The 15,750-nt window shown below is 38.9% G+C and overlaps 2 protein-coding genes across 5 annotated transcripts in view; both read right to left on the bottom strand.

The window, feature by feature from the left end:
• Positions 1-1,527: 1,527 nt before the first annotated feature.
• Positions 1,528-15,750, bottom strand: part of LOC136250004 (mucin-4-like) — a 45,739-nt gene continuing 31,516 nt past the window's right edge. For all 4 annotated transcript variants that reach the window (XM_066042155.1, XM_066042158.1, XM_066042157.1 and 1 more), the window contains one exon: positions 1,528-1,982. In XM_066042155.1, coding sequence (XP_065898227.1) covers positions 1,686-1,982 — 297 coding nt within the window. In that variant the 3' untranslated portion in view covers positions 1,528-1,685. The remainder of the gene's footprint in view (positions 1,983-15,750) is intronic.
• Positions 6,134-8,389, bottom strand: LOC136250015 (E3 SUMO-protein ligase ZBED1-like). The gene is made up of 2 exons (XM_066042177.1): positions 6,267-8,389; positions 6,134-6,211 (listed from the first exon to the last, which is right to left on the bottom strand). The coding sequence occupies exons 1-2, from the start codon at positions 7,549-7,551 to the stop codon at positions 6,192-6,194; spliced, it is 1,305 nt and encodes a 434-aa protein (XP_065898249.1). The 5' UTR covers positions 7,552-8,389; the 3' UTR covers positions 6,134-6,191.

Genomic DNA, 15,750 nt, shown 5'->3' with positions numbered 1-15,750 from the left:
TATAATTGTATGTACATTTTGGACCCAAGACAAGTCTGTGGTTTCTCAAAAATGAACACTTCAATGGTCCAGGGAATAGAAGAGTTATACTATATACGGTAGATGCATTACTTGTACCAAGAGTTTTTATATTATTAACGCTTGCTTGTACCTCAATGCATGATTTATAGTACTACAATTACTAAAATTAATGGGTTTTCAAAGTATTTTGTGTTCATGTTTTGAAGATCAGTACAGGTAAATGTTAAATATGTGGTCAACATGTTTACTTCCTACATGAGTACGTGTATGAATTTATGACTTGACCTACAAACTGGTCGTGAATGTAAAGTAATGTAGTAACTAATTTCACACATTGAGGCACATGTGTATGGTAAAACCCCTCCATTCCTAGGACCATAATAAAGTGCTCATATTACAGAAGCCACAGAAATATCTTGGTCTAAATGTATGTGTACCACTAGAGTGGGAGTACAGTGTATAAACAGGTGTACTGGTTATCAAGGTATCCTTTCTGAGGAGTTCTGTTGTCTATGCAGCCACATATGGAACTTAAATATGGCTAAGTCCATTACAGTGGGATTCAACTTAATAAAGAAGGTACTTGTGAAGAGATGGTACAACATTTACATGATGTTTATGGACACATGGTGGTCAGATCTATAATTTATAGTCAACCTGTCTAATAAGGACCATTTTAGGGTTTGCTAGAAAGGGTTGATGCTTTGGTGCTATACATTAAAGAAGTATAAGTTAACTGCAGCACATAGATGGCCTTTCAACACAGGTGGTCACTAATACAGGTTGCAATGTACCTAGACACCTATACTCTGTAAGACAAACTTGGCATAGCCTTGTTGTGAGTGGTTATTGGAGGTGTACACTCCAATACAGCAATAATAGCCTGCAAATTTCCGCATACCACAACATAATTCATTATATCTCTTGAGCTCATTGTGGTCCCACCACAAAAATTTTATCAAACAGACTATGACCCAATCATTACTCACAAAAGAATTTGAAAAATTTCAAGCAGCATTTTTCAAAATATAAAGGATTAAAGTTTTCAAAGAAGTACTTTTGAACCATAATTAAGTAGATATCCCATAATCACTGGAAAGGTCAATCAACAGTCTTCCATCAGTGAAAATCGTGTTTAAAAATATTTACACAGTACAAAGTTGCAGTTGATTTTGTAAATAGAGATGGACTAAATTTTCATGAAACATTCAAAGTATTTGTGGTCATAAATCAGAAACTATGGAATGTATGGGGTTAAAAATTTGCATGAGTGATAAGTACCACAGGTACTACAAACACACCAAGTTTCATCAAAATCCGAGAGGTGACCCTAAATTCCTTGTTGATTTGACATGGAATGATGACCCACAGTTAACAGAGGAGACTTTGGTAGCTATAAGCTTTAACTTTTGCATGCAAAGAATTTTACACAAAAAATAAAATAAAAACTGCAGTATATGTATCAGGAAGCCAGTTTCATAGTTTAGAGCACAACTACACACAAACTTCACCCAGCCAACATAAATTATTAATTATTTATTGTTGATCAGACAGTGTGTACATGAATCAAAGAAATGATTAATTACGATGAAATGATCACTGTTTGGAGTAGGAGGTGGTCACACACTAAATCTAAAGTCTGACTATCACAGTAGGTTAGGTCACTATTCATCATCATTCCTGTTAGTAGTCAGGATACTACTAGTATTAGTTGGGATAACATTCAGTGGCTGCTTGGCTGCCTCTTCATCTTCTTCATCATGACTTGTAGGAGTGCTTGGTATAGTATGATATGATGATCTAGGGATACTGATCACAAGAAGTTCAGGCTGGTTGGTAGGAGGAGGGGTCTTGTATGAGAAGTTCACTTCAGGAACATAATACTCATCATGGATCATGTGACGAGGTACATAGGGATGGTCATGGATCACATCATGTACTGTAGGGGACATGTTACCATTCTAGAGTGAACAAAAAACACAACAAATAATTTACAGACGTGGTAGGGTTGTGTGGCTAAGGCAAGCTGGTGCAGAAGTGCATTAAACAAATGTATATTATACAAGAACTACCATATCTTGTTTGTGTCCTGCCAGAATGGTGAACTCCCCTTTAGGTGTGATACCTTCCACACCAAATTTGAACTCAGTTACAACCAAGAAACACAAGCTTTCAAAGTATTTTCTTAATTTATACAAAAACAGCCAAGCTGTGAAAAAAGGGTGCGGCCCCCAAAAAGCCAGGGTGAAAAAAGATGTGACATCAAAGGTAGCAGCCAAGAAATGACTGTGATGGTAAAAATTTTAATAACAATTCAGGTAAATTTGTGTTGCCTTCTCCTAGGATTCGGCACCAAATTCACCTGAATTGTCATTATTAAATTTTTTTGCCATTAACCTACCATCACAGTCATTTCTTGACTGCCACCTTTGATTTCACATAACTCCATGACTGTTAGTGCGATTTCTTTCAAACCACAAAAGGTTTGCACTACAATGGTCACTCCATCCATGTACACACTGATTTTCAAGTCATTCAAGTGGATTGCAATGTGGCTGTGACAAAAAATCACTATCGCATTTTTCAAAAATCGCGTACAACTCCCTTGTTCTTTAAATTTGGATTGTAAGTGTGGTGAAATACGTTCTTACTGCCTTCCAAATTTAAAGAAAATTGATTAAAACATGTGCGAGTTATAGTGATTTTTTCTAAGTGGGCGAAAAAAAAGAAGAAAAATATGAAGAAACTAAGACGAGCTTTGAAGGAGCATATCTCAGTGATGGTATGGCAGATTCAGCTCAAATTTGAAACGAGAAGTGCCCCAACTCAAGGGAGTTTTCACAACGAAATGATTAATTTCTAGTCAGCCACTATTGAGCTACAGATGCGTGAAAACTAAAATACACACTTGTCTGTTGCGTGCCCGCACCGGCTGCAGGACACACTATCGTATGTCTTGATCAGCCTCAAACCAGTTGCTTTGGGGCTTGTGCGTACAAAAATTGTTTAATTTGAGAAAAAGGAGTGGGGCATTAAAAATGGATAGTGTAGAAATGATGTATATTATCTAACTTATTGGCATGTTCCAAAGTAGGGATTTTCCCACTGAGCTATGCTGTAATACCATCATTCATCTCTTGTTTCACTACTTTTTATCACTTGGATCCCTACTTCATTTTTTAAATTAGCTGATAATATATAATATACCAATTATTTTTTTTTTAATAGCATACACATGTGACTGTTCTATAAGGGTGATCGCTGTATTAGAATATCTCAAGTCAGCCTTCACCTATTAGAGGGTGTGTCACTTTTCATTGTGCTAGCATTATGGATACAGCTAGGCCAATAATAACGGGGTGTGACATCATGATCGAGTAAACAGGTTGGTAAGAGGTGTGGTCTTGGTGCTCAATCATTACAATTAATCAACCAAGATCATGCTAATAGTTGTGGTATTGAATCTATTGTGAAGTTACAGGTATTTACCTAGAGTGTGAGTGCTTAATAGAGTTGTTTTAGTTAACTATAACTAAAACTAAAAGTACTTTTAGTAAGGCAAATATGTATTAGTTAACTAAAACTACAACTAAAAACAAATCCATATCATAACTAAACTAAATCTATAACTAAAAAACAGCAGAATAATTTACTAAAACTAAATCAAAACCTAAAAAGAATTAAGAAAGATAACTAAAACTATAACTAAAACCAAAAGATTTCTTTATGCACAACTAAAACTATAACTAAAACTAAAACTAAAAACTCTTTACTAAAACAACACTACATGTTGCTCAGACCACTGCACGTATAAGTTCACATATGTTGTACAGGTGGAACAATGCACAGACTGAAACTGTACTGCTGTATGTAGCATCCAAACATCAATATATGCTATAGTTTGTGACCTGATGGTGGTTTAGTTAACTATAACTATAACTAAAAGTACTTTTAGTAAGACAAATATGTATTAGAAAATGGTATGCATAATATGCTTTGATCTTTGGAGGATAACTAGGTCTTTAAAATCCACTAACAGACCTGCTAGCAGGTTCTTAGTATAGGTAAGACATGCATTGCTAGGAGTCTTTAGTGGATAAACAACGCGAAGGAATGATGTAATAATCACCTCGGCTCCGCCTCGGTGATTATTACATCATTCCTGAGGGGTGTTTATCCACTGAAGAATCCTAGCAATGCACGTCTTAGTAATTTAGACAATGGCCTGTGGTGACTGGAATTTTGTTATGAACCCACAAAGTATGCAATTTGTTTGTTGAAGTTTGTGGCTAGGTGTCTTACTAGGTTCCACCTGTTTACAGGTGTCTTACTAGAATAAAAACCCTGCATACTTTGCAAATATCAAAGCATTCTTGACATGCCATTGTCTAAAAATGGTTAGAAACCTGCTAGCAAAAAAGACCTCAAGCATCACAAATCTCACTTTCGATCATTGATTTGCAATGCTCCCTCCAAGCATAATTCAGGCTGATAGTCTGCAGTGGGTGACCAGTCACCCAGGCCAACATGTGGTTAACCACTCTATTCATTTTATAGGCATACCTAAAAGAATTCAATTATGGGAGGTACAATCTAACGTTGTACGCACGTTTGTCATGATGAACGGAGAAGTCCAAAAATATCACGGAAAATTCTGTTTAGCACCCATCTGTTTCTAGAGTGTTTTATGGCTGTTGTCGTCGTCTGTTAAGCTATGAATGGACTTTACCAAGACCTAACTAGGTAAGCTTCCTTGTAGAACGTTATTTTTCACTACGTGTAATGTGGGTGTGGTCCATATTAGAAACTGTGCCTATTCTTCACGCTACTGTGATGCCACTGAAGGCACAACTTGTGACAACTCGTTCCCTTCATATAAATCCACACAAGCTGCTTCTTTGACATACATGTTCTTTACACTGCTGTGACGCCATAGGCACTGGCTACCACCAACCGGCTCGACATTATCAATCACTGCCGTTCCCCAGCTGTGCCAGATCCAATTAGTCTAACTTGTGAAAGGAAGCGGTGCGAGCTTCAATTTTTTCTATACTTCAACAAAAGCATGTTCAGATGTTCAGTCTTCTGTGATTATTTTAACATTGCACGACGATTTCAGTACGACATATAACCCAATCCCACAATGACTCCACCTATATGCCCATAAATAATGCATACATTTTTTGAGACCACGCCCTCGGATCTTTGTGTATTTTAAAAACCTTGCTTCGCTCGGTTTTAAAAATCCACGAAGATCCTTGTGCTAGGTCTCTAACCTACACTTAGTTAACTAAAATTATAACTAAAAGCAAATCCATGTTATAACTAGAGCTGCACGATATTGAAATTTTTCATGGACGATATATCATCAACCATATATCACGATATTACTAAATATCACGATATTATATGAAAAATATTAGTGTCTAATTTGAACCAACAATGAGTTATGTACCTGTGATATGACATGATAAAAACAGCAACAATACTAGGGTACAAAGTAAAAGCAGTATAAGGTATAACAAGACATGACCAGTAAATAACAACTAACGAGTTCAGTTACAATGTGGTTCACTTTAGGTTTTGTGCCAAAAACACCAAACTATCTACTCTCTGAGGTTTAAGACAGGTTCTACTGTCACAGACAATATTTCCTCCACAACTAAAGACACGTTCTGAGGGCACGCTGGTAGCACACAGACACAAAAACTTTTTTGCTACCTTAGCAAGCACTGGATACCGAACACACTCAGACTTCCACCATGGAAGAGGCTCACCTTCCATGCTGAGGGGTTACCAGCATGGAAGGTGACAGCATTGGAAGGTACCAGCATGGAAGGTACCACCATGGAAGGTACCACCATGGAAGGTACCTTCCATGGTGACATGGAAGGTACCACCATGGAAGGTACCAGCATGGAAGGTACCAGCATGGATGATGACATGGAAGGCTCACCTTCCATGTCATCATCTGTTTCTCTATCTCCTTTAGTATACCATCCTTGTCAGTGACGTGTGCAAGTTTGAAACGAGGGTCCAAAAATGTACAGTTCAAGCAGTTGTACATAATGATCAGTTTTTAATGACGCAAGGTACATCTGGATCCATGTACCTTGTCTTCAAATCCTCCATAATACGTTCTTTGATTTCATCAGTTATTTCTGTATCATCTACTTCATGTTCCATTGTACTATAGATGTGGCTCAACAATGGTATTACCGCAGAAATAGTGACACATTGCTCACCAGACAAAGCATCTGTCATCGCTTTCAATGGTTTTAACACAGCAGCAATTGATTCCAACATGTCACTATCTTGCCATGATGGTATTAGATGGGATGAGTTGCGGTCATCACACAGCACCATCCTGATAGCTTCTAATTGCTCCAACACATGCTCTACCATGTCATAACAAGATCCCCAGCGTGTCACAACATCAACTTTTAACTTATGAATGGGCAAATTCTTCTGCTCTTGAGCTTCAACCAAATCCCTTTGTTTCTTCCAGCTCCTTGAGAAGCTGGCCACTAATGCTCGACAAACCCTTAAAGCACGCTGTATCCTGGTATCATTTAGTCCCTTGCCCACTGCTAAATTCAAATTATGTCCAAAACAGCTAAGCCTTACCCATCCTAAAAGCTCACAAGCTAGTTTTACATTAGATCCACTGTCAGTGGTAATCCCAACTAATTTATCTGGCTCCAGATTCCATTCGTGCAGAGTTTCCAACAGAACATCCTTAATGTTAACTGCCGTATGGTCTTGGGGTAGATAGTGGGTCTGTAAGCAGTAGGACTTGAGTTCCCATTGTTGGCTGATGGCATGACATGTTAAGGTGATGTAAGGATCTCCAGCTGCTGATGTCCACATGTCAGTGGTGGCAGCAAAATGATAAATGTTACCATCAGTAATTTGGCTCTCAATACTGCTTCGAGTCTCTGCTACTAATTCAGGAATGGCAATATTTGTGAAATGGTTTCGGCATGGAAGTTTGTACCTGGGATTGAAAGTATGGAGCATTTCACGAAATCCCACCTTATCCACAGTAGAAATAGGTAGCATATCTCGAGCCAAACAAAATGTCACAGACTTCGTGAGTCTTCTGTATTCTTGTGACTTTGCTGATAACATCTTCGTCTTATCCCATGTTGTTTCAAGCGATGGCTGCCTACCACTGTCGTCGTCTGTCTTCTTCCCCTTAGTGCCAGTAGCAGCTTGCACGATACTGTGCTCGTCTGGATGCTTATAGCGTAAGTGGCTGTACAAATTACTTGTGTTACTATCCTTTGCTAATACTTCTGCTCCACAAAGGCGGCACTTCGGATTGCCACGAGGTCTTCCGTTTTCATCAGGTAAGAAACCAAAGTATTTCCATATGAACGCCTTTGTATTTCGCTTACTGACTAGCCCTTCTATAGTTCCGGGTGGGTCAGTAGAAGGGTTAGTAGAAGACGACTCGGACTCAAGCTCGGACTGCAGGGGCGAAGATTCATCCGCCATGTTTCCTTTGTTTTCAGAACACGTGATCATGATCAGTTTTTAATTACGTACGATAATTATCGCCATGCTTACAACTTGACATCGTACAAGGGTGATATCGCCTCTACCGATAAGTATCGCCATATCGTGCAGCTCTAGTTATAACTAAAAATAAATCTATAACTAAAATACAACAGTATATTTTACTAAAACTAAATCTAAAACTAAAAAGTATCGGAAAAGATTACTAAAACTATAACTAAAACGTTTTTAGAAATGTTACTAAAACTATAACTATAACTAAAAGATTCTCACATTTTTAACTAAAACTATACCTAAAACAACGGTTTCTTTGTAGCTGAACTTTCTCCAAGGTAACTTCTTCTAACTGATCTTTCTACAGGGTGATTTGTTTGTAGCTGAACTATCTACAAGGTAATTTCTTCTAGCTGATCTCTCTACAGGGTGATTTGTTTGTAGCTGAATTCTGTACAGGTGATTTGTAAATTATAACTAAATCAATAATCAAAAGGAATTAAGAAAAATTACTATAACCAAAACTAAAATTATTGATGAACTGACTATGACTATAACTAAAACTAAAAGTCCTTACTAAAACAACACTGGTACTTAAATAAGTTTGCAGCACCTCACTATGCTGCTTAAGGGAAGTGTTGATAGGAAAAATTAACACCTCTATGTGGTTTCATTGATGAATGGTGACAGATGAATGGTGAAGGACGAAGACCGAAGATAAAAGGAAAGACAAGGCGCAGAGGGCACACACTTGTCATAATCCAAAAGGCACATCCCACTGGTGAGATTGTTGTTGTGGCATATAATGCAGCTTTGTTTGGCCTCCAGCCTTGCAATTGTGGTCAGGCAGGCAGGCAGGCAGGGTAGTTGGAAAAGGCGGGTACGGTCGGACGCGGACACGGACGCGGACACAGACATTTTCAAAAAGGAGTTTTACATTTATATAACAGTTATTTTTCATACCTAACACTGTTTTTACAGCAGTCTTCGCCTCCAGACCCAGGCGTTGATCTTTTCATAGTGCTTATCCATTTATAAGCGCACATGCGAAGGATAGACTAGCACTCTAAAGACCATTATAGTGTTGTATACGTGCTCTAGAAATCTAATTCAGAGTCACAGAGATTAATCTAGCATGTCCCAACTTAATCTCGTAGGCCAGGTCCTTGAAATCCTCAACACTCGGTATAAGCGCCTGCGCCTTATACTAAAAGGCGTAAGATTGTGGATTTGGCCTGCTAAGCTAAGTTGCATGGGGCATACAAGCTAATCTCTACAACTATATAACTCTGTATTAGACTTTAGAACATGTGTACAACACCATTATGGTCTTTGGCATGCTGTGGAGTGCTGGTCTAGTCCTTCGCACGTGCGTTTATAAATGGATAAGCGCTATGAAAGGATCGACGCCTGGGTCTCGAAGCGAAGACTGCTGTAAAAACAGCATTAGGTATGAAAAATAGCTGTTACATAAATGTAAAAGTGCTTTTTGAAAATGTCCACATCCGTGTCCGCGTCCGACCGTATCCGCCTTTTCCAACTACCCAGGCAGGCAGGCAGGCAGGCAGGCAGGCAGGCAGGCAGGCAGGCAGGCAGGCAGGCAGGCAGGCAGGCAGGCAGGCAGGCAGGCAGGCAGGCAGGCAGGCAGGCAGGCAGGCAGGCAGGCAGGCAGGCAGGCAGGCAGGCAGGCAGGCAGGCAGGCAGGCAGGCAGGCAGGCAGGCAGGCAGGCAGGCAGGCAGGCAGGCAGGCAGGCAGGCAGGCAGGCAGGCAGGCAGGGAGGCAGGAAGGCAGGCAGGCAGGCAGGCAAAAATTTAAGTTTCGGTGGTTCTATTAAAATTCTTTATCTGACCACCTGTAAGTGTTTTCATTGCTGTATTTGATATTAGATAGACTAATATTATTCTGTTAAGGCAATTTTCGTCACGTAAGATGGATGAGCTTTTTTAAAGGTGAGATTTTAGGTGGTGCATCATTGTGGGGAGATTCTTACTTAAACAGTATTACCGTACTGTTGGATTATAGTTGGCAGCCAAGAAATGGTTGTAGTGATATTGATATCAATACTATATGGATTTGTCTATTCATGGTTAATATGATGGTCACTGTGTCCATAACTTACAAGTACACAGAGAAAAATTTGTAATTTTCAACTAGAGTAGGGACCATAGCACATCGATAAAAAGTACTGAAACAAGCTGGAGTAGTGCACAATATTAATCACAGTAAAACAATAAGAAGTGTTATATCCCTATTTTGCATTTTCATTATAGTATCATGAGCACAGTAGGGATATAACACTTCTTATTGTTTTACTGTGATTTACACTACTCCAACTTGTTTCAGTACTTTTATCGATGTACTATGGTCCCTACTCTAGTTGAAAATTCCACATTTTTCTGTGTACTTGTTTGTTAACTTTTTTTGTAAACAATTATTATGACTGGTGAACCCACACATACTGCATCTGAAATGGCACCGCGCCCCATCTATCGTCTGAAAAGTGAAGTATCCATTACGCTTTGTTCTCAGCTTTGTTCTCAGCTTTGTTCTCAGCTTTGTTCTCAGCTTTGTTCTCAGCTTTGTTCTCAGCTTTGTTCAACCCGTTACGCAGCATTTCGAATCAAGAACTGTTCGAAAAGCACCTCTGCAATCCATGCATACTGAAAGAAATGGTGCCACGCACCCTGGTTATATCAATTATCGTCTGAAAAGTGAAGTATCCATTACGCTTCGTTGTCAGCTATGTTCAACCCGTTACACAGCAGCATGAATCAAGAACTGCTTGAAAAGCACCTCTGATATCAAAATAGCCACCATGAAAAATATGGGCGACTTTTGTTACGAAGGGAAGCCATCATGTGCTATTGCCAAATCGACACTTTTCGCTGTCAGCAAAGATGAATGGGACACAAAGGAGGACACTGGTAAGTCCAAGAAGAATGCATTGTACGTACTGCAGTATGCCAAAAGGCACCTGTTAGACTGAAGCGACGTCAAACAGTGAAAAAATCAAGCCTGTAGCCTTAGCCGTTATCGAGTTACGCTTGTTTTGAAGGCATCAGTCAGTTACTTACTTACTTACTCAGTCAGTAGAAATTCTGTTAAATAAAATATTTTTAAAATTCCGTAGTAACTTGTTGAAACTGTTTCGGGTCGATTTGAAAGCTTTTTTGGGCTTTGTTTCACCTAACCAATACTGCCTGATCATCGTTAGGGAAATTGAGGCTGTTTTTTGGGTGATATTATTTCGTGGGTCATGCCTACTCTTTTGTGGTCCCTACTATACACTACTATTGTAGTGTATGATATTAAATCTACTCAAAAACTGCCAAGCTGTAATAAAGTGCACCCCCAAACGTTGTGTAAAAGTTGTGAAATCAAAGGTGGCAGCCAAGTGAATGTTGATCAATGACTGCATCACCATGCCTTACTTTTCTTTGGTTGCCACTTTTGATTCTTTGACTTTTTGGGGGGCAACACCCTTTTACAGCTTGGCTGTTTTTGAGGAGATATCACTTCTATTTGTAATTGAAAGCCCCAAAGCAGGCCTGCAGCTGGCTATAAGACTTGCCTGTTTTGTTTATTACAGCAATATAAGTAGACATAATATCTTTACTTGGAACTATTTTGTTGCAGTTATAACAAATATGCAACTGTACTATTATCACATAACTAAATTTTCTACAGGGTGACTTGTTGCATAACCTGAACACTTTTACTGGGGTAGTGGAACTTTCTCTATAGGGTGACTTGTAGCTTAGCTGAACTCTCTACAGGGTAACTTGTTACATAGCTGAAGTATCTACAGGGTGACTTGTTACATAGCTGAACCCTTTACATGATGACTTAAATTACTGTTATATAGCTGAATGCTATAATATGGTGACTGTACTATTAGAGCACATCTCAGTCATGCAATTGTTACATGGAGTTGAGTCATTATAAGTCAGTGACTTTAATCCTATTGTTTTAACCACTGAAAAGCCTTTTCTATAACAATTAATCTATCTACATACTGTATAATTTTCAGCTCATTCCCCAAAATAGATTGCCTGGTTGGCATGACAACTTATGGTTTTTATTCATAAGAGTCGATTGCACGCCACACCTGTTTGATTTTTGCTTTAGTAGTAATTCCATGGTCATTATCCATAATTCTTTCACACCACAAAAAGTTTGCATTCAAATGGTTAGTCCATCTACATACCAAGATCAGCTTGTTTCTTCAAGCAGTTTACCCTGTAGGTGTAACAGATCTTTTTTACACAAATAATCAGTCATAACTCTATGTTTACCTAATTCACATAAAAATACACGTACTGAAATTTGCCTTTGGACCCCCTTGTATGTGTATGCTAAATTCCAATGCCATTGGATGATACATTTGTGTTTTATGAGTGTTTTTCTAAAGTGTGCTACAGTGTGTGGCTTGCCCTACTTGGCAGGGGCGTTACTATTCAGTGGACTGGAACACTGGACTGGAACACTGGACTGGAACACTGGACTGGAACACTGGACTGGAACACTGGACTGGAACACTGGACTGGAACACTGGACTGGAACACTGGACTGGAACACTGGACTGGAACACTGGACTGGAACACTGGACTGGACTACTGGACTGACATATTTTTGGTTTTTGCACATTCTATGGTTGGATTTATTATGGAATCTTGCCAGTAAGCACCCTTAGGGCACCTGCAGCCCACTTCTAAATGCTGAAGATGAGCAGCGGAATAGGCAAAAACTGTACCGTTCATTATGCCACTATACAATACTTATGCCTTACCCTGGTGTGTAGTAATGTTGCAGGCAGTGAAGGGAATGTGACAGCAATAGTTAACCAGCTAGCAACCAACTTGCCTGTAGACAATATATCCTTTGAGATATCCTTAGAGCAAGCTTGAGGAGCAAGCTAGTCTTGCTGCTATAGACTTCTGTTTCAGTGCAGGGGCTTATCAATTAAAGATTATAGCTAAGCGCCCCTGCTGAAAAATCGAATTGGTAAACTCCTGCACTGAACTAGAAGTTTGGCCATGCAAGACTAGTTTGCTCCTCAAACTTGTTAAGGATATCTCGAAGGATATTGTCCACTGGAAAGTTAGTTGATCGCTGGTTAACTATTGCTGTCACATTCCCTTCACTGCCTACAACATTACTACACACCAGGGTAAGAAATAAGTGCTGTATAATAGTAGCGAAATTATTAAGAGACAGTGTTCGCATATTCCACTGTTTTTATTATTATTTATTATTAGCACTTTACAGTGACCAGCACTGAAGGTCTGACAGCAACATGTGTTGCAGCCTTAGGATTACCTAACCTAATTCAGGACTTAGACCTAATGATTTGACCTACTGACTGATACGGTGTAACAGAAAAGAGGTCAAAGTAAGGAAAAAAATCCCTCCAACCCCAGGGTTCGAACTGCAGGTCACACTGTTCGTCTTCAGCATTTAGAAGTGGGCTGCAGGTGCCCTAAGGGTGCTTAGCTACTAGCAAGACCCCGTAAATCCAACCATAGAATGTACTAAAACCAAAAATATGTCAGTCCAGTAGTCCAGTCCAGTGTTCCAGTCCACTGAATAGTAACCCCCTACTTGGCAGGCAACTCCACTGTAAAAACTATTTTGTTAAGACAAAGTAAAATGGAGGTATGTATGTGTAAATCTTATTTTTGTTCTTCCTGTTCAATGACACGTTAGTATGACATGCTGGGTTCTTGGACTGATTCTATGGAAATGGAAACAGGCCAGGAATGACCAATGGAAAGTGCCTGATTACTTATACACAGTAAATAGAATACTTTTGTAAACCCTGCATCTTAGAATGTTTACAAGTTAACTGGTATGCATATCAATGAAATTCTTGACTGCTCTATTAGAGTATTATTAGTACACACGATTGCCCTATTAGAGAGTTTAGAAGGGTCCTGCAATATTGCACAGAAACCTTTTGGCATAAAATCCAACCCATCATTGACATGGTGACCTTTATTCCATTGGTCATCCCATTCTCATTTCCCTAGAATTCTACAAAAGGAGTTCTGTTGCTCTACTTATAATAAGCCTCTTTGATGTTTAGATGCTAAATGAGGTTATGATTTAAGATAGAAAGCTATGCAGAGTAACCTGTAGTCTACTATACTGAAAATTTGCTAAAGCTCCTCAGACTGCAGCCTTGGTAACAAATTGTGAGATACATATCATGGGTTCATGCCAAACTGTCCTTAAGTCCTGTGTGTACACTATACAAATAGGACCATGGATAAATAAGTCACCTCATTATCAAGGTGTCCCTATTAGTGAGATATCCTAATTTCAGGGGTATTAAAGTGTGTGTGCACTAATACAATACAAAATGGGGCAATGAACAAGTATACTGATTATCAAAGGTACCCACTTTATCAGACCTTCCCTGTAATTGACTACAATATGGTTTTTGTTTATTTACAATGTAACATAATGTAAACATTGATTATGTGGTTATGTGTTGTTACACAACATATAATAGTAGTTATATAAACATTCCCACTTGTAACATGCATTTGTTGTAACTCTGTTTATACTGAAAGTACATTGTAGAATCAAATAAGCCCGGTGGTTTGTACTTGAGTGAATGTGTGTTGAATTATAAATCTCTGTATATTAGGGATCGTGGAGGTTGGGTTTGTCTGGCCAAAAACATCACCCAAAACCAGCTTCACAATATCATCCTGGAGTTGGTAAGGTATAACCAAGCCCAAAAGTGCCTTAAGTGCAACCCCTAAGTGCCTTCAACACATTGCTACAATTTTTAAAATAAAAATTTATTTAATGGAATTTTCTACTGACTAATTGTCTACCTGCCTGCTTTCAGGCAAGCATAACTTGATAACAGCTAAAGCTACAGGCTTGACTGTTCAATGTCGCTTTGTCCCAAGATGTGCACTTTGGCATACTGCAGTATGTACAATGCACGCATCATGCATTTACCTTTGTCCTACTTTGTGTCCCATTTCTTTTTGCTGACAACCCAAGGTGTTGATTCATGGTAGTGTGATGCATGGCTTCCATACATTTATAGACAGGAATCGTCTGCATTTTCTGTGGTGACTGGATTAATTGTAGAGGCACTTCTAATACTGTTCCTAGTTTGTGACGCTGTGTAACAGGCTGAAAATAGGTGAAAGCAAAGCGTAACTTCACTTTCAAGTCAGTAATTGATAGTTGGGGTACATGAATTGTCCACATTTTCATGGTGACTGCATTGATTATAGAGATACTTCTACTACTGTTCTTCATTTGTAACACTGTGTAATAGGCTGAACATAGCTGAAAACGAAGCGTAATGGCCACTTCACCTTCGAGTCAGTAATTGATAACTGGGACAATCATTCAGATGAAAAACATTAATTCTGATGCCATCCTTTCTTGATGCAGTATGTGTGGGTCCACCAGTCACAACTACCGTATAAGCAGAAATTTTGGCGAGCTGAATATTTGGCAATTCTTTGATAAATTGCATTTGGCGAAAAATTAATTTGGCGAAATGTAGCTATTATGTGTAAATGTGCGTATCAGCAAGCCTTTCAGCAGCATGGAATTCCAGCTGGAGTTACACGTGGTGAAAAAGTGTGTAAGTGGCTACTGACTGTGGTATAAAATCAGGCGAAAGAAAACTGAAGATCGGAATCGATAATTTCAAGGTCAGTCCAGGAATAGGGGGCACTGACGCAGCAGAGATCTTGCGTGGAATATTATGCCCAATCACGTTGCTCCCTTTCTCAGTGATGGCTACTGCATATGGATTGAATAAATTTTCATCCTCCATTTCACAAGTTGTATTGTAATTGCTTATGTTTAAGAGTTGCGACATGTACAAAATTAAACCGCTAGTAAAAGACTGGCCCTCCCATAGAGGCCGAACAGATGGAGCCATTGAAAAGAAATCTAGACTTGCCACACAAACCTCCAGCCAAGAAGAAAATGACAATAGCAAAAGTGGACACAGCTTCAATTTTCAGCAGGTTTCAACATGTGTGTAATTCTATTGCTTACCTACTATAATTATTATTATTACAGAAACACAAACAGCGAAATTTAAATTTAGCGATTTTGTAACCATTCGCCAAATCGCCAAATTTAATTCCACACCAAATTTTCTGCTTATACTGTATGTTACAAAAAGTAAACAAACAAGTACACAGAAAAATTAGGAATCATACAGTACA

Source organism: Dysidea avara, chromosome 3 (genome assembly GCF_963678975.1).
Source record: "Dysidea avara chromosome 3, odDysAvar1.4, whole genome shotgun sequence".
Taxonomy (NCBI): domain Eukaryota; kingdom Metazoa; phylum Porifera; class Demospongiae; order Dictyoceratida; family Dysideidae; genus Dysidea; species Dysidea avara.
The sequence above is the reverse complement of the archived record's forward strand: the minus strand, read 5'-3'. Positions and strand labels throughout refer to the sequence as shown.